This window comes from Phytophthora sojae, assembly GCF_000149755.1.
Source record: "Phytophthora sojae unplaced genomic scaffold PHYSOscaffold_3, whole genome shotgun sequence".
Lineage (NCBI taxonomy): Eukaryota > Oomycota > Peronosporomycetes > Peronosporales > Peronosporaceae > Phytophthora > Phytophthora sojae.
Genome location: NW_009258117.1, coordinates 1,727,019 through 1,747,219, shown reverse-complemented (window position 1 = coordinate 1,747,219; position 20,201 = coordinate 1,727,019). Strand labels below are relative to the sequence as shown.

Below are 20,201 nucleotides of genomic sequence, written 5' to 3'. Positions count from 1 at the left end.
CTACTGGGGGAGATTTACCCTGGCAAAACTGGGGGGGGACGCAATGAATGTCGCCGCGAGCGAAGGACACGTGGATGTAGTCAAGTGGCTTCACCTGAATCGGTCCTAGGGCTGTACAAAGGACGCCATGATTGACGCCGCGCGCCGTGGCCACCTGGAAGTGGTGCAATGGCTGCACGCTAATCGCTCTGGGGGTTGCGGGGAGATTGCAATGCGCTGGGCAGCCGCGAATGGCCATTTCGAGGTGGTCAAGTGGCTGTACGGGAACATTCCAGACTCGCGCACCGGCATGGCAATCGATGCAGCGATGAAATTTGGTCACTTCCCACACTGTGTATTGGTTGCATTCGCGCTTTCCTGAGTACAAGATTCGTAGCGGCCAGAGGGGGAATGTTCCACACGTGTCAGCGGACTACATGGAGGATACCTTGAATACGTTCGAAATGCTGCTGCTTCTTCAGCAGCGCTACTGTTACGTGTTCACCGAGCAATTTCTAGGTGACCTGCGGTCGGAACTTTCCCGTTCGTTGGGTAAGAAACGCCATTTGTACCGTCATGTAGAACAGTGGATCGATGCCCACTACCCAGAATGCTGAGCGGTGCGGCAAATTCTACAGTAGTATGCAGCAGTACTTCGGAGATGATTCAACTTTTTTAACGCAAGTTTATTGTGCCTGCAACTTAACGGGCTGTTAAGGGTGGACGCCTCGTTATTGTCACCATTAACGTTCTCTTACATGTAGGAGTCGTGGTCTGACGGGGCGGACCCGTTGACAATGAATTAAACCGACAGCAAAGTAGCGGACTGCTGGCTTGAGCTGCGAACAACAGCCCGCGCTCAAAGTCAAAGCTTATTCGCTACTGTTTGGTTGGTCGTGCTGATTCCGTTGCATCGTCGCAAGTAGCTGCGCCAAGAGTTGGTTCTGAACCTCAGTGAGCCGCAATTGCTTCTCTTGAGCCTCCAGCACCTTAGCGAAGCGGTCGTCGATGAGTTTCTCCAGCTTTGTTGAATCGCTACCACTCACCGACTGGCTGCTAGTTTTGGGCCTCGCAGCCTCCACTGCAGCAGATGCAACATCGGCGAAACCCTGGGAGATGGCCTGCATTCCCACATCAAATAGTTGGGCTGGGGTCGCCAATGACGCAGCAGTGCCAGCTTGGTTTGTCATCGTCGTTTCTGGTGATAAAGAGCTTGACGCAACTGCTGCTGAGGCTGGAGCAATGAGGGCCAGTGAATTTCCGTCCATCTTCACTTCTGCCGCTGAACCTGAAGACGTCGACGCCAGTCTCGCCCGCTTGGCTTGCCTTCTCCCCTCCAAACTCGGTCTCGACTGGCCAGGCGACTTGTTCGCCGCTATCTCTTTCTTCTCACTCGCCCATAAGCTGTCCATCAGAGCGAGACAAACAGGCTCCGACGCCAGCCCCGCATGATACGCGAGCCACTTGTTCCTCAGGGCCTTGAGCTGCTCTCGAATGCCAGGTTAACCATAACGAAAGAGAGGTTAACTTCTCTTTGACGACTCGCACTACCAACACACGGCAATAGCTAGAATGGCTACTACATCCCCACCTTGTTGCGGCACTGCTCCACCTTGATGACTTCCCCGCCGTTCTGCTGCGTGAGCTCCGCTGCCAACTCGGCCCACGCCACTCGGAGCGCCTTGGTGCCGGTCGCGGCCGCCATCGCCTCCGCGTACTTCTCGAAGCGCAGCCGCAGCAAACTCGCCGTCAGTGGCTCCGTCCACGCGATGAAGTTGCCGTCCGCAGGCGGGCGCCCGCGGGGCTTCAAGCTCGCCGCCATTTCGCTTTAACCCTTCTCCCTGTTGCTGTAGCCGACTTTTTGACAGGTCAGGGTTAATTCTGCCTCCTCCAATCACCTTTCGCCATGGACCTGGAGGAGAAGCTCGTGGACTTGATGAGCTCGCCTACCTGCCGCCCAGCGCCTCTGACACGCCCTCCCGACGGTCTCTGAGTCTCTCCACAGCCCCGTCGCCCACCGACCAATTGACGCTGCAAGTGGCGGAGCAGTTGCTGGCCCAGGCGACACAGAGTCTCACGTTGAAGCGAGAGCAGAATCAGCAGCAGCAGAATCAGATCCCAGCGGCACCAAGACCGCTCTCCAGCAGCAGCGACGAGGAGCTGCTGAGCCCCGAGCAGCTGCAGTTCCTAGCAGAGGAAGACGCGCGGCTGGAGAGACGCAACGCCCTGGTGAGGGAGCTCACGGCCGCCAGACAAGCCGCAGTCGCTTACAGTCTCGACGCCTTGGTGCTGCAGTTCGAGCAGCTGCAACAACAACAGCAGCAGCAACAACAGCAGAGTGTCAATGCTGACGAAGCCGAAGCTGAAGTTGTAGACGAAGAGCGGGAGAGCTTATTGCCACGTCTCAGATGACGACCAAGCTGCAGTTTGTGGTGGAGCAGAGCGCGCGGCAACTTCAACTTGGGGTCGACGCCAGCGTCCAGTGGACGAGGCTGCTGGAGGAGCTGCCGGTGCAGGAGCGGGACTATTTGAGTCGCGCGGCCGACGAGCAGTTCGAGGAGCAGATGAAGTACTTGACGGGCCCGCGGGAGGGCGAGAGAGACGCGGCGATCCAGCGCCACCTGCACGGCATCTTGGTGCTGACTGCGCCGCAGCGCAACGGCCAGACGGTGGCCAAGACGCCCGTGCACCACTCGCTCCGGCACTTGCTGCAGGCCTTCGCCAACATTTTCCGAGGCTGTTATGCGGGCTTGCTGCAGTACGGAGGGCAGGGGTCCGGAGTGCGCGCAGGGGTCTCGGTGGACAGAGTCACGTGCGCGTTGCCTCTGGTGGCCGCGGACGTGACCCAGTTTGCGGCGATTCTGGCGCAGGTTGTTATGTTCAAGTACCCATTCGTGCAGCCCGGGGAGATGCAACGCAAGGTCGTTCAGAAGAGCGTTCTCGCCGCGCTCTTTGATGCGCTGCAGCCGGCACTTCATGGTCTGTACGTCGCCTCTTTCCAGCGAGAAGACGCGCTAGTGGAGGACGTCGCTGAATTATGCCGCACAAATGCACTCGAGTACTTCGAGGTGAAGCCCGTGTTCCGACTTGATGGGAGTTGGCAGCAGCAAGATCGACTAGCGGATGGAAACGAGCGGCGGTTGTTGACGTTGCGCCACTACAATGCCGCCATTTACCACATGAGCAACTTAGCGTCCGAACGATCCCCGATCACCAAGCTGGAGCGGGTAGCGCTCGTTTGCGAGGAAGTTGACCGAGCTGTGAAGGCGTACTACAAACTACAACCTGTTGACTCCCGACCTTCGCCCAAGGAATTGAACATGTACGTGGATTGTGTAAAGAGTGCTTCATTCACTTTGTGTTGCTGTGAATTATCGAGCTGACGTTCATGCATTGATATGTATTACGCTTGTCAGAACGACTGAGGATCTGTGCGCGCTACTAAGTTTTATCTTGGTATCGGCACCGTCGTCATGTTTACACGTATTCACGCAGTTAGCGCTGCTGGGCAGCTTTATCTCACCGTCGAATGCCAACGGACGGGAAGGGTTTGCTCTGGCTGCCTGCACGACTGCAGTGCAGCACCTCATGCAGCTGCGGTGACTAAATTTGAAGTGCGATTCAAAAGAGTTTAGTTGACTACGATAGCCGATCCATAATCCCTTAACCATTAAGTGAATGTGCATCTTGGTACTCTCAATACGAGCCAAATGGCAACGACAACAACAGTTACTTCAAGTAGATTACAGGCCAGAAGATTGCACGGGTATGAATGATTAGAAACCAAATGGTTACAGTGTCTTGTGCACTGGGTGGTGGATGCTGACTCAGTGCCTTTGGTATTTGGCCGCAGCAAACTTTTGATCATCAGCCTCCGTGTAATCGTCTCATCACTTCGTAATTTGCACCCAATAACTTATCTCACCTCTCCAGCTGGAACCAAGAAACGATGCGCCAGGGCCTCTTCGTGTTGGCCATAATGCTCGCTCTGGTAGCAATTTGTGTCTCGGACGCGGCCGCCACCAATGTCGTTGCTAATGACACGTCTACGATAATTACGACGGATATTACCAAGCTTGAGCAACGGAAACTATCTGACATCGTAGCTTCAGAAGAGGAAAGAGGGAGACGAGGAGGGGTATCGGGAACAACTCACGCTTACGGATCACCAGGCACCAGCGCCGAGAGCCAGCCATTTCGCTTCAGAAACCCGCCCAAGATACCAGAGAGCGTCAAGAGAGCGTATTGGAAATTCCGCCAGTGGGTGATGAAGCTTTTCGGGATCAACTAAGAGTTAGGTTGAGGTTGAGGCTTCAACATTTTAGAGACTAGGGCTACGCTTAGGCTGGGATAGCAATTTTACGGGAGCAACCAAGGTTTTTGGCACCAAATAGTATGCTCTATCTGGAGGGGCACGGTAGTCTGATCAAATTGGTTTCGTCTCACGACTACCAACGACATACTTCGCCAACATCCGGGGGCAAATCACGACAATCAAAGAGGAATCCGACCGCTACTACGATCGCTGGAAGTTTAACTATCCACCGCTTCGTTTGCCTAGCAAGTGATGCCTAGCAAGTGATAAGAAGCGCTATGAACCCAGACGGCTTCGTGAGTGATACCTTTATGAAAATTCTGGCGGATTATATAAGTTCTTAGTAAATGCAGCATTTTAGCATGTCTTGTCATTTTCGGGCCCTGAAGTTGTTGGCGTCGCAAGATGTGCAACACTGCTATCATATCTGTCAATATGTTGATATCCTACATACTTACGTCGATATGCTACACTTGGTAGCGTGGCCACGTCTTCTAGTCGACGAGACGCGCGTCACAGACACTCCTACCAACTTGAAAACTAGTCGTTCGCAGCGGTCGTGGCGTTAGAGTGGTCTTGCGTGCTGGAGTTGATGTTGCCGCGCTAGCCGTGCGGCTGCCTTTTTGTGTCAGCACCATTAGCCATAGGATTCGAGCGTCATCTCGTCCTCGCCAGTCGTTCCGGTGGCAAAGCACAAATTAGTTGTCACGGCCAGAACTTACCACGTCAAAGTGCTGATCTACGCCACAGAGGGACACTATGAACGCCTCGCTGGTTGGGGGATATTCTAATGTGTAGAACAGTCAGTCTCCACGAATTTGGTTTGAGATCATTGCATTAATGCCATGGGTTGAAGAAACAGCAGAGTGTCTTTAGCATTCTGCTGTACTTACAAGTACTTGGCGCTTCGAGAGGAAACTATTCCCCATAGTACGGTTCATAGCACATGATTTTTCCGTTGCTGTATACAAATACTGCTTTGAGAAACTATCTAACAAGTAACTTGCAGTTTGGCGAGTTGCGAAAACGTATGGTGGATGATTCAACCAACCATTCATTCGTTGCTTTTCACCATTAGCTCGTTGCGCTTCTGGCAATTCTTCTTTCATATCACTGAAACGTAATCCCGTACATGTCGTCCTCTAAATCGTCAATATATTATATATATATCGACGATATATATTATATAAGTCGTCTCCGCCAATGCATGAAACGCACAATACTACATAGATTGAGTGTCGCTTCTATCTTATAGCTGCATTTACACTTTTCAGTAAAAAAAAAACTTGTCCGCACTTATCTTTCAATGCATTAGTTTCGCACGTGCAGCAGTTCATATCTTGGCAAGGAGACAGGAAAAGGTTTGCAGCAACATTTGCGCTGTCCTAGTCGCCAGGGGGCCTTGGTGGTGCTATTACGGCAATCGTTGTAGCTCGCGAGGCAGGAAGCGTGTAGATAGGTAGGTACGGCATCACCCATCTGAGCGGGTAGGCCGAATTCGAAATGCGGAAGTCATGCTCAGTTCATCACGGGCGCAACGGTGATAATGCCTCAGTTACCAGCATCAGTAACCGGGTCACCAAGAGAAAGACAGATAGTGACACGGGACCACGGATACCGGCCTCAGTTACCGGCTTCAGTTACCGAGGCGCGAATTAACCCGCCTAGCAGCATGACCCATCGGCCCGACATAATACAACGATTTCCAATTCGGGGCACGCAGCAAGATGGAAATGTAACGTAATATTGTGCTGTCCTCACTTGTTGAGAGTAAACTCTTAAGCTGACAGTTTCTTCGTGACCTCAGCGAACGACTTGCCCTGCTCCACAGCAACCTCCTTCTCGAGCGCCGACACCTGGCGAGAGTTGTCGGGCCCTGCAATAGTGCCCGCGCCCCACGGAGATCCACCGTGGACCTCGTCCACGTTGAAAAGCTGCTTGGCACGGTAGCCGGGCGGGACAAAGGTCATTCCGTGTGAGACCATGAAGGCCATTGTCATGAGCTGCGTGGTCTCCTGACCAGCTCCTAGGAGCGACGTGCTGACAAAGGCGCCTCCGAGCTTGCCGATGAGGTCTCCGGCAGCCCAAAGCTGGCCGGTCGAGTCGAAAAGAGTCTTGGCCTGAGCGGGGAAGTCGCCAAAGCGCGTGGGGTATCCGAACAAAATTCCGTCAGCCTCTTTGAGTGTCTGAGGCGTGGCGATGGGGTGGTCCAGTTTGGGCGGCGCGTGCATCTTGGCGAGGATGTCCTCACTCAGAGTTTCGGCGACCTGGTAAATGGTGCCCTTCACGCCGGGGACTGAGTCGACGCCTTTCTTGATGGCCTTGGCTAGTGTAGCAGCATGGCCGTGGATGGAGTAGTAGATGATAGCGACGTTCGTCACGGCCCTGGTATTTTGCCGAATGGAGTGAAATTGCTGAGTGAGAGTGGCGTCACTGGTCTATTAGCTAAAGAATACGTAAGTGGCTTACGGTTGCCGTCGTATTACGGTTCCGCTCCCGTGTGCTGCATACTATCAAAGAAAGGTGATGGGGATTGCAAGTTTACGCGGCAGCACCGGGTACTGGTCTCCATAATCGGGTTCGTTTACGTGTGAAGGTACATACATGTACAGGTAGTACGCCCCTGACCACGTACACCAGCGTTTACAAGGTCGGAGAGCTGGCCAAGACCTTCACTTCAGTTGGTCTCATTCTTCAATTGCCCTCGAGACCAACAAACCCACCAAGCAACTCAAGCATATCAACATGAACGCCAACGTCGCCATCGTCTACTACTCCACCTACGGCCACACGGCCACGCTAGCGGAGTCGATCAAGGAGGGTGTCGAGGCTGTACCTGGTGTGACGGCCACGATCTACCAGATCGCCGAGGCGCTGTCGGACGAGATTCTGGCCAAGATGCACGCGCCGTCCAACAGGGACAACCCGGTTGCCACCCCCGCAACGCTCAAGGAGGCCGACGGCATCCTCGTCGGCTTCCCCACGCGTTTTGGCGTGTTCCCTCAGCAGGCGAAGGCTCTGATAGACGCGACCGGCCAGCTGTGGTTTGGCGGTGCGTTGGTGGGCAAGCCCGCCGGCACCTTCTTCAGCACGTCGCTGCTGGGCGCTGGCCAGGAAACGACGGCCCTGTCGGCGGTGACCTTCATGGCCTCGCATGGTATGACGTACGTCCCGCTCGGATACCGCGCGAAGGAGCTTTTCAACGTGGAGGAGATCCACGGCGGCTTTCCCTGGGGTGCTGGCGCGATCGCCGGTCCTCAGAGCGACCGTCAGGTGTCGAAGCTTGAGAAGGACATCGCGGTGACTCAGGGCAAGTCGTTCGCCGAGGTGGTGAAGAAGATGACGGCTTAGACTCGTGGAGTGGAAACCGTGATGACATTGACCTCGCTCTGAGAGATAGTAGATAACGACAATAGATGGGCCATGCACTTACCACGCAAGCAGAGCTGCATGTGCAGCTCCATCGTCGCGAAAACTCGCACCTGACGCACACCACCTATGGGTAAGAGAAATCTTTTAACACTAGCGCATAACCTTACATCAAAGGCTGATGTGTCCAATGTTTGCATTTGTTTATCCTGAGCATATACGACATGCTACGCCCTGTCACCGCATAGTACTGTTCGAACGCCAAACAACAGCGATGACGTTAACAAAACTTCGGGCACTCGGTACATGGAGCTTAAGCATGACAACCTCGGTCGACCAGACGTAAGTTTCATCACCGCTGACTGACTGAACCGCCGCCAATTCAGATCTCCGATTGTATCCATGCCGAATGTTGGCGTTGCACACCCTAAAGGACATGCTCTTGCAAGACAGAGGACACTTTCAACATAAACTGTAGTTGGTATTATTTTAGTAGCTTCTTACGATAGAGTGGTGCCGGCCGGCCTGGATCTACATACAACCTACTGCTGTGGATAGCAACATCAAACTCCACCTTGACTTCGACTCGTAGTTGACGAGGTTTGCACACCGAACTGTGTGCCCGTTGTCAGTTTGGTTCGCAATCGCTTCGGCTGCACAGGCCTGTTGGACTGTTCCCCTTACTCCTCCATCGGCGTCGGCGTCGGCTCGGCCTCAGCATCGGCCTTCGACTTGGAATTGGCCTGGGGCGCGTGCTCCTGCTTTTGCTGTCCTTGTTCCAGCTGCTGGTGCTGGTGCTGCTGCTGCTGCTTGATGGTCTTCTTCTGCGCCTCGCCGAACGGGGTCTGCTGCCAGAGCGCCTCGAACTCCTCGGGCGTGCCGGTCGAGCACACGGCCTCGGTGCGGCCGTCGTCGTCCGGGCCCATGCGGTTCCACGTGGTGCGCAGCTTGTTGCCTTCGATCTGGCGCTCGTGCACGGCTTTGAGACGCCCCGTCGAGTCTTCGTAGCGGCGGCGCGTGCTCGTCACACGCCGGCCTTTGTCGTCCACGATGGACGAGTTGCTGAACGAGTAGGACGAGAAGGCGCGTTGGTGGTGGTGGTGGTGCTGCTGGTTGTCTGCGTCGTTGCTGCCGGCGCGCTCCGTCGCGTGCTGTGCCTGTTGTTCACCGCTGGCACCGCGGGCTGAGCTGCTGGGCGTGGTCTTCACATCGACCGTGGGCTTGGCGCTGTTGGCCTTATTGGGGTCGTTGTCACGGGCAGACGTCGTATCGGACTGGGTCTTGGGCTGCGTCTGCGTCTGTGCCTGCGTCTGTGGCTGCGCTGCTGCGACTCGGCGGTGCTGCGTCGCCGGCCGCTGCTCGCGCGCCAGCACGGGCAGGTCTCGGAAGAAGTCGTCGTCGTCCAGGTTGCTGGGCGCCGCCAGCATCTCGCTGCCCGCATCGAAGGGGAAGCGCGAGCGCGTCATGACGTCGGCCATATGCTCTAGCTCCATCATGGACTGCTCCAGCGACGACATGGGGTACCAGAAGCGCGGTCGGACGAGGTCCCACGAGCTGAACATGGTTTGGCTTGGTTGTGTGTTGTGGCCTTGGGTTGTGCGTGTGTGCGCGTTGGCAAATTTGTAAGTGAGTGTCCTGTTGGGGGCGTGAACTGCGCCGGCCGATGGTCGTTGGCTGGCAGTTGGCGCCTGGCGATCTTCCACTTCAACTTAAGCGGTGATGGACGGGCCGTCTGGAATGTTGTCGAATAGAAGGGGCGAACGCGCAGCGAGAATTTGGATCATACAGATTCTGACTCCTACCATGGTTCTAGAAACAATCTAGAAAGGGTCAACTCTTCGAGAATGGGTCGCGCCCCTACTGCACGAGCACTCACTGCACTGTGCACGAACGAGTACGAAGCTTGGCGCCTTACGCATCTGTGTTAAATAACGGCACTATGACGGGCTACTCCGCCTTCCCGCTGCTAGCAAGTACTGTACGACATGTTACGCCGCGTTCTACCGTTCGAACGGGACTGCAATGTCAACCACGTTAGTAAGACCTCGGGCACTCGGTACATGGAGCTTAAGCATGGCAACCTCGGTCGACCAGACGTAAGTTTCATCACCGCTGACTGACTGAACCGCCGCCAATTCAGATCTCCGATTGTATCCATGCCGAATGTTGGCGTTGCACACCCTAAAGGGCATGCTCTTGCAAGACAGAGTACACTTTCAAAGTCCTAAACATAGTATTGATGAAGGCGTTCGACATGTGTCGTGTACGTTTGGGATAACGAATTGCACTCGTTGTAGTATTTGGTGCAAAGTTTAGTAGCTGTTGACAAACGACGCCTATTTGCCATCATTGGTGTGGATCAGGTTCGAGTACCGCAGCGGAGGAGCTGGCCAACCCAGGTCCCTCTTACCTACAGATTTCTCACAGCTGTGTTACTGTGATTAATGCATGGCCGATCTATTGTCATTATCTACTATCTCTCAGAGCGAGGTCAATGTCATCACGGTTTCCACTCCACGAGTCTAAGCCGACATCTTCTTCACCACCTCGGCGAACGACTTGCCCTGAGTCACCGCGATGTCCTTCTCAAGCTTCGACACCTGACGGTCGCTCTGAGGACCGGCGATCGCGCCAGCACCCCAGGGAAAGCCGCCGTGGATCTCCTCCACGTTGAAAAGCTCCTTCGCGCGGTATCCGAGCGGGACGTACGTCATACCATGCGAGACCATGAAGGTCACCGCCGACAGGGCCGTCGTTTCCTGGCCAGCGCCCAGCAGCGACGTGCTGAAGAAGGTGCCGGCGGGCTTGCCCACCAACGCACCGCCAAACCACAGCTGGCCGGTCGCGTCTATCAGAGCCTTCGCCTGCTGAGGGAACACGCCAAAACGCGTGGGGAAGCCGACGAGGATGCCGTCGGCCTCCTTGAGCGTTGCGGGGGTGGCAACCGGGTTGTCCCTGTTGGACGGCGCGTGCATCTTGGCCAGAATCTCGTCCGACAGCGCCTCGGCGATCTGGTAGATCGTGGCCGTCACACCAGGTACAGCCTCGACACCCTCCTTGATCGACTCCGCTAGCGTGGCCGTGTGGCCGTAGGTGGAGTAGTAGACGATGGCGACGTTGGCGGTCATGTTGATAGACTTGAGTTGCTTGGTGGGTTTGTTGGTCTTAAAGGCTTGAAGAATGAGGTGGTTCGAAGAAAAGGTCTTCTCCAGCTCTCCGATCACGTAGACTCTGGTGTACACGGCCACAGAGGACTCTAACGTCGGTAGGGGCGCACTATAGGATACACATTGCTACAGTCACATGGGCGCAAACAAATACGAATACAGTTTAGAGACCAGAGTCACATGGGCGCAAACAAAAAAAAACGTGTTTGGTACAGTACCGAAACCGGAGTCCGCGATTTAATTTAAAAAAATGTATGCTGCCAGGTGTTGCAACGTCAACTTGGAATTCCCATAATCTACACGACGGAAACAGTGATCCGTAAAATGACAGCAAGCGTAAGCCACGTAGGCATTCCAAACTTGTCCAGTGACGCCACGCTCACTCAGCAATTTCGCTCCATTCGGCAAAACACCAGGGCCATGACGAACGTCGCTATCATCTACTACTCCATCCACGGCCATGCTGCTACACTAGCCAAGGCCATCAAGAAAGGCGTCGACTCAGTCCCTGGCGTGAAGCATTCATTGCATTGCTTTTTTGTATTATCTCGCCATAATAGCACTCAGCGAAATTTTGGAGCATACAGTATTTGAATCCTAAAATGTGATTCTTAGAAATATCCTAGAAAAATGGCATCTAGAAATTACGACGCTTCGCCACATAAGGTAGAGCTAAACTTCAGCTGCAGACGGTTTAGTCTCAACCGTCTGCAGCTGGCCTAAACCGTTTAGGCCTTCGACCGTCAAGCTGCTCCTTTCGCCTTCATCGTCTGCATCCCCTGAGGCTAGCTCTCCTTCCCCTTCGATTGCATATTTCGGATTACGGTACCTGAAACGTTAATAGAGCACTGCCTAACAATCTATGGATGGTGAGCCAGACAGCGTCGGCGATCACGCGTGTAATTTGCCATTTCTGCACGCAGTCCTCAGTTCTCCGTTATTCAAGGCTGCTCTGCAACAAGAAAACCAAGAATGCGTCTATCGAGCGTTTTATTTGTGGCTGTTGTCGCTCTTCTAGCCTGCGGGGGTGGTGCCACGGCGACAGGCTTTTACCAGACGAAAATCTCCCATCTCGCGGCGGCGCAGTCGGCCGATGCAGCGATACCTGAAGGCTCGAGACTGCTTCGAACCGTCGATGAGGACAGCGAAGAGAGAGTCAACTGGGCAATCCCTGGCTAAAGTTTTTACGTTTTCACGCGACGATACGAAGGTTATCAAAAAGCACGCCGCTCTATTCTCGAAATTGAATCAACAAGAGAAAATGCCGTATGATATCTACCTGATGTGGATCAACACCGTTTTGAAGCATACCTGCTTACCACTAGGGGGGGTTACGTCACCCAGTCGATCTTTACCCTATTCAATTTAGAGCTGCGATAGCAGCACTAGCCTATCCCAGTAAATCGCATCTTTGTTATATATACATACCCCTGAGAGTGCCTAAGATCGGAACAATACTGCCCGCGCTGTAGCCATCGTAGTAGATCACCTCTTTGTACATCTTCTTGAACATCTCCAGCTTCTTGGTCTTGGTGTGCACGTTGTTGGAGCGTCCACCAGAGCTCAGTCTGATCAGTTGGTGCAGCACCGTCTTGACCTTGGACACAATTTCGCGAGCTAAAGCCGCCATCTCCTCCTTCTCGAGCTTCGAGTCCCTGGCAGATGCGTGATTGAACGCCTCGTATGTGCTCAACAAGATCAGCAGCGCATGTTCGACACCTTCCACGCGACCCCCAAGGATGTGCAGATCTGCCAGCTCTTGGTGGATCAGCACGAACGTTTTGCCCAGCTCCAACGCAGCGAAATAGTCCAAAGCTTTTTCATAGTGACGCCTCGCAATCTCCATTCGGTTTGCCAGCGTCGTCGAGGACCCATCAACCTCGTTCGCAGACGAACTCTCTGCACGGGCTTGCAGCGTATTCGAGATCATGCGACTGTAGAACGAAGCAATCTGGTAGTGGGTCGAAGCAACCTGTTTCTGGTCACCCAGCTCTGCGTACAGCGTCAGCGCCTTGTTGAAAATCTTCAGTGCTTCGTTTTCCTGAGTCTTCGAAGAGGAATACTTCGCTGGGTTCTTGGACGATATGTGGCTTGCCATATCCACCGCCCACACCAGATAGGTCAGGGCCAATTCACCTTTCACTTTTCTGCGCAGGTCCACGTCCGCTTTATTTTGCTTGAGAAGTTGCAGAGCGTCTGTACAAAGCTGGATAGCTGTTTTGTAGTGCTCTTCTCTTGAGTCAGCAGGTTTGCCTTGTGCGAAAATTTTGTGAAGGTGCGCCAGATTCGCTCGAAGAAGCGCCACATTCACTGTATCTGCATCACAGACAAAAAAGGTTGGAAGCATTAAAGCCGCGGCTAAAGAAAATCCGCCTGGATAACACTCAACTGCTGTACCTTCGATATCGCTAAAGATTTTGCAGCCGCGGTCAAACCATCTAAAGGCTTCTTGATAGTCCCTCTTTGCCGCAAGGAAATATTTCCCCAGCTCGTTGCTTGCATTACCAAGCTTTTTCATCAGCAGGCTACACAAAGCATAACAAATCATACCGTTAGTCCACACCATTTTACGTAGCAGATGGGCGATGAAGTACGTACAAGTAGAGCTCGGAATCCGCTGGTGGCGACAGCGCCCGCAAATAAGCCAGGAAGGACAGCGTCATTAGGCCTTCCCCTCTGCTAGTAATCGCCTCAGGGTCCAAACGTTCGTCATTATCTCTCAATGTCTCCAAGATGTCGGATTCGTTGCCCGATAAGCTAGACAGCAGATCCCTCTTTACACCCGAAATGATGTCGTACAGAGCTGTCAACGCTCCGTACACTTCCAGAGGTTTCTGGGCGCAAATATCGCCGATCAGACCCAGTAACGAGCAACGAAGTTCTGCTCCTGAAACGCAAATTGGAATCTTGCCTTGTGAAAATCCTCCCCGTCCAACGCCATCAAAGTCCAACTTTCCAAGTAAAGCGTCAACCGGTGAGTCCTGCTTCGAGGAAGATAAATCAAGTGGCTGTACGTCGTCGGGAGTCGAGCTCAGAGGCAAGAATTGGCATGCCTCCAAAATGCACTTCACAGCATCAACCCATTTCTGGCTACCAGCATAAAGCTGTCCCAGTTCAAGGCACGCAGAACTAAACTTCAGCTGCAGCCGGTTTAATTCTTCGTCCATGAAGCTGCCCATTTCGCCATCATCTTCTTCATCCCCTGGGGCTAGCTCTCCTTCCCCTTCGATTGCGTCGTTGTTGCCATCGTCACTATGGGTCAATACTGCAGCCGACTCCTTCGGTATGCACTCCTCGAACAGTCGAATGCTTGCCTGCAAATACTGTTTAGCCTTCTCCAGAGATTCGATGGCTGCTTCTCGATTTGAATCCCCAGACCCTGAGTCGGTGGAGTGAAATTGGTTGCACTCGCGAAGATACGTGTCTGCGAGCTGCTCGCTGACCGAAGAACAGATGGAGCTATGCGCCGTTCCACCCTTTTGAGCAATTTCTCCAAGTAAATTCATGCACGTGCGCAACAGCTCACGCTGACGTTGCTGCAACTGCTGTTGCAGGTGCGGCGTCCCTGCTGCGAGAGAGTTCGCCAGTCTCGATGCTCGAGCTGCGAACCGATAGCACAGCATCGCCATCATATACTTCCACTTGAGTTGATTTCCTTGCGATAGAACATCCACATCGTAGAGCCGCAGAGAACTTTCGCCTTCCTTTCGATGAAGCCAATACGTGCCATTGGGTCTGGAACAATTCTCTTGCAGGAACTTCAGCAGCATCGACGCGTTCATGCTAACATCTTGGACATCAAACAATGGTCGACCCGTGCCAGACATGTACGGGATTTGCCGGGTTTCCACAAGCTTGTACCCACGGACGAGTCCCTTTGAATGCATACAGATTGCCAGCTCCGGGATGTTGGCGATAACATTGTCTAAGTAATAGTCGAGCACAGTACACAGAGACAACTCCTTGTCCATATCGTGAAGCTTGAGCGAAACAGCGGGGTGTTCCTGGTTGCTAAACAAAAGGACTTGACTGCCTAGAATCTGGAAGCAGCATAATTAGTTACTGTTAGCTTGCAGGGCCAATATTCAACTCGGGCAGGCTGCACGTACCATTTTGAGGTCATTAAACTTCCATTTCAGAATACGCTGGAATGTTTGTGAGTCTCCTCCATATGCTGGAGGGTGCTGCGCAGTAGAGGTAAACCAATTGGTTTCGGTCGGGACGAACGAGGGCGCAGGTTTCTGCTGGCTGCTCGACGACGTATCACTCGAATGATCACTTCTTTCCTGAGCAGCTGCAACCTCAGCGCCCTCCTTCACTTCCCCAGTGTTAGATCCCGCAACTGTCGTCCACGTCGAATCCAGACCAACAATCGACGGTGGCACCCCAACATCCTCACGAACCTCCTTCCGCTCGGCTGCTGGCAGTAACTCCATCTTATCGCCCGCCTTCTTCGCTGCTGCTTTCTTCTGCTTCGCTTTCTTCGCCTTCTTGGCATTCTTTCCCTGTTTCTTCGCCTCCGTCCTCCGCTCCACCACCTCCTCCTCCTTCTCCCCCACAGCTTCACTCTCCGAGGGCGGCAGCTGGCTGTTCACCGTGCTCTCATAGATGAACTTCTCGTACAATAATCTCTGCGTCGTCTCCTCGGACTGCTGCGCCAGCTGCAGCGTGTCCTGAGGCATGTCCTCGAAGCCCGCGGGCAGGTCGTTCTCGTCCAGCTCCCCATCCACCACCAGCGTGCTGCCCACACGATGCACCGCCAAAGACACTCTGGACTGCGAGTACGGCAGCTTGAACAGCCTTTTGATGTTCTCCGCGGGGCCTAAAAAATCCACCTGCTCCTCTTCAGAGGCCGACGCCAGCTCCACGCGACTGCCGCGCAGGCGGACGGACAGCTGCGGCTCGTCCTGCTGCGTGAGGTCTCCGAGCCTGAGCGCGTTCATGAAGTCCTGCGACATCTGCGCCGTCCTGGCCTGCGAGTCCGTCTCCAGGCCTAGAAATCCGCTGGCCAACTGCTGCGTCGCCGACTTCCTGGAGGACGAGCCGGGACTCTCCGAGCCTGCGGAGGATCCTGGCGATCCTAGACTGGCCGAGCTCGTCCCGGAGCGCGGAGAGCCGTCCTGCAGCCTAAACGGGAGCGTCGTCTGGTTCAGGTTCGTGTCCAGCCGCAGCTTCTGGAACGGGACGATGGCCGACGACGTGCGCGGCAGCTCAGAGTGATGGTCATGGCTGCCCCAGAGCACGAGCGGGAAGTCGGGCGCGTGGCTGGAGACGGCGGGGGGCGAGGAAGGAGATGACGAAGGCGACAGGTGCACGCGCGGCTCGCCGTCCGCGTCCTCTACCCACATGGACATGGGCTCGGAGCCTGTGGGGCTCGCGGGCAGCGAGAAGGACGCGACGCCGCGCTCATCGTCATCGGCGAGCGCCATGATGCGGAAATTGGTCCGGAATGGTGAGCACCGGACTAAAATTGAGGAGGTCAAATTTTGATCCTAGTGGACTAAAGCTGTGATTATCATACTTTGATCCGAGTGGAGCAAATGACCAAATATTGTAATCAAATGATCAAATCGTTAAGTACGTAGGATAAGTGACCCTAATTTTTAGTACATGTACAGAAATAACAGTTGCTAGACCTTCAACCTGTTGGGGGATTATTAATATCACGACCGGTACCCTTTGTTCCGCAGCGCCGAGCTACCGGTACGGCCAATCTCGTGGCTTTAACCACTGCATAATTCGAAGAGTCTATCACGTGTGCAAGCCGATGTAACATCTTCGGCTGGAACGAAGCTCGCTGCAATGCCTATCATGTTGAATTCATTCCTCCTTTGTCTGAGTACATCAATCTCAATGCTTATTTCTTAGCTAGTCAGCAGTATCCTTTTGAACAACTAGACAGGTCGCGGCAGACGACATGCCATTTCTCGCATGCATGCTCCTCGGGGTCAAATCCGAGCCCATTGTAGTTTCAATACCATTTAGCTGGCTGGGGGGTGATGTGAAGAATGCACTCAAGGAAGGCAAGCCCGACGTTATCTTGGCGGGAGCCGACGAGCTGCGAATCTATCCCGCCATCAAGAACGGACGCTGGCTGGGAGCTAATGACGAACTAGTGAAGCTACTGGAAAATGGGGAAAGAACGCCTGAAGTCGAAGAAATGCTGAAGGAAGATCTGGAGCTGGATGGCGTCGCCCCCATTGGCGAGTGGCTCACGTCTTTAGGTATGATCGGGGAGCTAGCTCCAACTTGGGATCAAATCCACGCCTTGGTGGATTTCCCAAAGCGATCACTTGACGATATTCTATTGGAGAGGTATGTGGGCGACGTCTTGCGCGAGCTGTGGCACTGTCGGACTTCATCGCCACCTGAGGAGGATAGACAATTTAAGACGAGTCTGGTGAGGACATACAAGTGCGGCGAGGAAGACGGGATGCTGCGGTGTATGCTGCTGAACGTTGCATTGCCGGCTTGGCGGTTCACTTGTTTCCTCGAAGCGTGGAGCACCTTGCTGAGAGCGTGGTCGATATCGACGACATTGACGATGTCCTGAATGGACTGCTGCTGTTTAAGCCTCTGAAGGATGCGTTTGAGCAGCGTAAAGTTAGCTTTATCTACCGCGAGAGCACTGGCCAGCTCCACTTGAAAGTTTTCGATAAATCGCTGCTGGTACAGCGGTTATTCGACAAACTAGACGAGGAGCAGCAGGAACTTCTACTCCAAAGTGAATAGGCACCGGAATGGAACTTTGATATCCAGACTACCTTCGGAGATATCGACGGTCGATCACTGCACTTCTAGGTTCTTGAGCGTCCCTACAACCGCTGCTTAAACCTGCACGCCCACCTAGCGCGAATGCGAGCGATCGACAGAAAATGGATTCAGCGTGAAGAAGACACTTTTAAAGACTTTTGGACGGACGGGATGTCGCTGAATGAAAAAATGCGCATCTTCCACGCAAGTCTAGCCAAGCGCACTGACGCAAAATTTCAAGCATCCGCTCAACTGAATTAAAAAATAAAAATACGTGAATTGTAACAACCTAGTGGTTGCTTGAAGCCAGCGGAGTGTACGATAATCCAGTTCATTTGGTTTCTAATCATTTCTACCCGTGCAATCTTCGGGCTGCTAATCTACTTGAAGTAACCTTTGCTTTCGTTGCCATTTGGCCCGATATTGGGTACGTATATAGAGAACTACTACAGTAGTGGATAGGCTTCCGTAGTCAACTAAACTCTTTTGAATCGCACTTCAAATTTAGTCACCGCAGCTGCATGAGGTGCTGTACTGTAGGCAGCCAGAGCAAACCCTTCCCGTCCGTTGGCATTCGACGGTGAGATAAAGCTGCCCAACAGCCCAAACTGCGTGAATACGTGTAAACATGAAGACGGTGCCGATATGAGGATAAAACTTAGTAGCGCGCACAGATCCTCAGTCGTTCTGAAAAGCGCAATAAATACCAACACACGAAAGTCAGCTCGATAATCGACAGCAACCCAAAGTGAATGAAGCACTCTTTACTCAAATCACGTACACGTTCAAGTCCTCGGGCGAATGTCGGGAGTCAGCAGGCTCATAATACGCCTTCACCGCTCGGTCGATTTCCTCGCAGACGAGTGCTATCCGCTCCAGGGGATCGTTCTGACGCTAAGTTATTCATGTGATAAATAGCTCGACTGTAGTGGCGAAACGTCAACAACCGCCGCTCTTTTCCATCCTCGAAGTGCTGCAGCTCGGGTCTTGGAGCGTGTAGGGGCTGGAGTTAAACAACTGACAAATTGTCGCTGAGTCCAAGAGAATCATCTCCAAGCTCGAACTGCCTCCGTCAAACACGTCGGTCGTCTCCCCACCGCCTTTTCGAATGGCTATGAGAGGCCTGAGGTCTCCTCGCGGTTTGGCCGTCGATTGTGTCATGCAAACGCTCTTCTTCACCGAAAAAGACTGGCCGCATTTTCTTGGTTGGGCTGACAAGACGATGGCAGTGCGCCAAAAGGCCAGTGTTCTACCCGATGATGCATCGATTGTTGATCTGACCTTAAACATCCGCCGGATCGTGACGTGACCTTCAATGACGAGGCTCGACGGCATCGCGGTGGGTTCCAAGTGAGAATTCATGGATCCGATTCCTTTTCAGTGTTGGGCCTTACGATTTTTGTCTTGTTTTTCACTGTAGAGACTTGTATTGGTGCGAGAAGAACACGAAAACTATCATCGCGCACTTTGCCTGAGACTTTCAGAATCGGGTTTTGATCACTGGTACTATAAACTCGCTCTTAAGGTTCTAAAATTCGCCATGAGCGTCTGTATCTCCCTGATAACAGCGCTGGTTTTGTTCGCAATTGGCCTCGAAGCAGCAATCTCGGCTCGGACAACGGTGACGCCAACGAGCTGAAGCAGAATCAGAGAATACTGGTCGAATCTCTGGAGGCGCCTCGCAGGCGGTCATCGATGCGTCTATCATAGTGCCACGATTATCTCTCCAAGATCGAGTGGAAACAGCTCACGGCTGGAGTGTTCTTTCAGCCTTAAGCTGAAAGCACAAGCGCTTTTCCGGGCTGTAGAAACGTATATTTAGAGTTTTTTTGGTCATTAAAACGTTTATCAACAAAACGGGTAGTGGCTACACCGTATTATGTGTAGTTGGTGTACAGCTCATTTGGGTTTTGTAAGAAGGGGCTCGGCGGAACAGGTCCGTAAAACTCACAAGGGACAGCGTCGGGTTTGTGAATGTGGCCAAATTTAGCCTCCCAGATCTCAGTTAATTCCTCATGTGTAGCCATTAACTTAGGTATAATTTTCCAGCAATCCACGGTATTTCTCTCGAGTAAGTTTAGGGCTGAAACAATATTGTGTCAAGAAGCTATTAGAAATGAAAATACACGCAAAGTGACGGTACTGCGATTTTTCGCGAAGGGTCGCGAAGTATCCACTGTGCGTCTGTTCAAGTTGACACCATGCGCCTTTTGCGCCAATGGAGTCAGAGGTCCATTTACGGGGGCCTTTGCAGCGCTTGCAGCTCAACTTGCGGTTGCGGGGTCGCTCGAGTCACTTGAGTTCAGTATGAGTTTTGTATGAACTTCAACCGTTATCTTCAACTTCAATTGAACCTTACCGGTAGGTTTCTAAAATCTAAAGCCTTTCTAAGGTGGGCCACATCACTGTTGTGTATTACACATAACATAGTGGTCACCCGCTGTAGAGGCGGCTGGGTAGTGCTTGGTGCAGCACGCTCGTAGTGTATGGCTGTGTGAAGATGTAGCTACCCACGTAAAACAGTGTAAGAGCTGTATTAGCTGTACACTGTCCATAATATTTCTATTTAACAATGCACTGTGCCAGCGCTCTGCGCCGATCGCCAATCTGTCTCGACT

General features: G+C 53.2%; 9 protein-coding genes across 9 annotated transcripts; 4 read left to right on the top strand and 5 right to left on the bottom strand.

Annotated features, from left to right (window-relative positions):
• Window positions 1–851: 851 nt before the first annotated feature.
• On the bottom strand, window positions 852–1,684 carry PHYSODRAFT_254812 (hypothetical protein; the record flags this gene model as incomplete). Its single annotated transcript, XM_009524153.1, has 2 exons — window positions 852–1,463; window positions 1,571–1,684. 2 exons carry the CDS (start codon window positions 1,682–1,684, stop codon window positions 852–854), a joined length of 726 nt encoding a protein of 241 aa, XP_009522448.1.
• A 703-nt stretch (window positions 1,685–2,387) lies between these two features.
• On the top strand, window positions 2,388–3,582 carry PHYSODRAFT_491497 (hypothetical protein; the record flags this gene model as incomplete). Its single annotated transcript, XM_009524152.1, has 2 exons — window positions 2,388–3,301; window positions 3,396–3,582. 2 exons carry the CDS (start codon window positions 2,388–2,390, stop codon window positions 3,580–3,582), a joined length of 1,101 nt encoding a protein of 366 aa, XP_009522447.1.
• A 2,490-nt stretch (window positions 3,583–6,072) lies between these two features.
• Window positions 6,073–6,803, bottom strand: PHYSODRAFT_327921 (hypothetical protein; the record flags this gene model as incomplete). The annotated part of the gene is made up of 2 exons (XM_009524151.1): window positions 6,073–6,679; window positions 6,781–6,803. The coding sequence occupies 2 exons, from the start codon at window positions 6,801–6,803 to the stop codon at window positions 6,073–6,075; spliced, it is 630 nt and encodes a 209-aa protein (XP_009522446.1).
• Window positions 6,804–7,039: 236 nt separating this feature from the next.
• PHYSODRAFT_491760 (hypothetical protein) lies at window positions 7,040–7,645 on the top strand (the record flags this gene model as incomplete). Its single annotated transcript, XM_009524150.1, has 1 exon — window positions 7,040–7,645. The coding sequence occupies one exon, from the start codon at window positions 7,040–7,042 to the stop codon at window positions 7,643–7,645; it is 606 nt and encodes a 201-aa protein (XP_009522445.1).
• Window positions 7,646–8,293: 648 nt separating this feature from the next.
• PHYSODRAFT_285326 (hypothetical protein) lies at window positions 8,294–9,267 on the bottom strand. Its single transcript, XM_009524149.1, has one exon. It carries the CDS (start codon window positions 9,223–9,225, stop codon window positions 8,344–8,346), a length of 882 nt encoding a protein of 293 aa, XP_009522444.1. The 5' UTR covers window positions 9,226–9,267; the 3' UTR covers window positions 8,294–8,343.
• Window positions 9,268–10,185: 918 nt separating this feature from the next.
• On the bottom strand, window positions 10,186–10,791 carry PHYSODRAFT_492858 (hypothetical protein; the record flags this gene model as incomplete). The annotated part of the gene is made up of 1 exon (XM_009524148.1): window positions 10,186–10,791. One exon carries the CDS (start codon window positions 10,789–10,791, stop codon window positions 10,186–10,188), a length of 606 nt encoding a protein of 201 aa, XP_009522443.1.
• A 1,011-nt stretch (window positions 10,792–11,802) lies between these two features.
• PHYSODRAFT_285325 (hypothetical protein) lies at window positions 11,803–12,009 on the top strand (the record flags this gene model as incomplete). The annotated part of the gene is made up of 1 exon (XM_009524147.1): window positions 11,803–12,009. The coding sequence occupies one exon, from the start codon at window positions 11,803–11,805 to the stop codon at window positions 12,007–12,009; it is 207 nt and encodes a 68-aa protein (XP_009522442.1).
• Window positions 12,010–12,244: 235 nt separating this feature from the next.
• Window positions 12,245–15,788, bottom strand: PHYSODRAFT_488983 (hypothetical protein; the record flags this gene model as incomplete). Its single annotated transcript, XM_009524146.1, has 7 exons — window positions 12,245–12,871; window positions 12,935–13,146; window positions 13,228–13,355; window positions 13,429–13,504; window positions 13,613–14,870; window positions 14,940–15,111; window positions 15,184–15,788. The coding sequence occupies 7 exons, from the start codon at window positions 15,786–15,788 to the stop codon at window positions 12,245–12,247; spliced, it is 3,078 nt and encodes a 1,025-aa protein (XP_009522441.1).
• A 1,043-nt stretch (window positions 15,789–16,831) lies between these two features.
• PHYSODRAFT_408400 (hypothetical protein) lies at window positions 16,832–17,113 on the top strand (the record flags this gene model as incomplete). Its single annotated transcript, XM_009524145.1, has 1 exon — window positions 16,832–17,113. A coding segment is annotated over one exon (282 nt), but the record flags the coding sequence as incomplete, so codon positions are not given.
• Window positions 17,114–20,201: the final 3,088 nt, after the last annotated feature.

Coding starts and splice junctions, on each gene's coding strand:
- PHYSODRAFT_285326 (XM_009524149.1), bottom strand. CDS start 9,225: ATGTTCAGCTCGTGGGACCTCGTCCGACCGCGCTTCTGGTACCCCATG.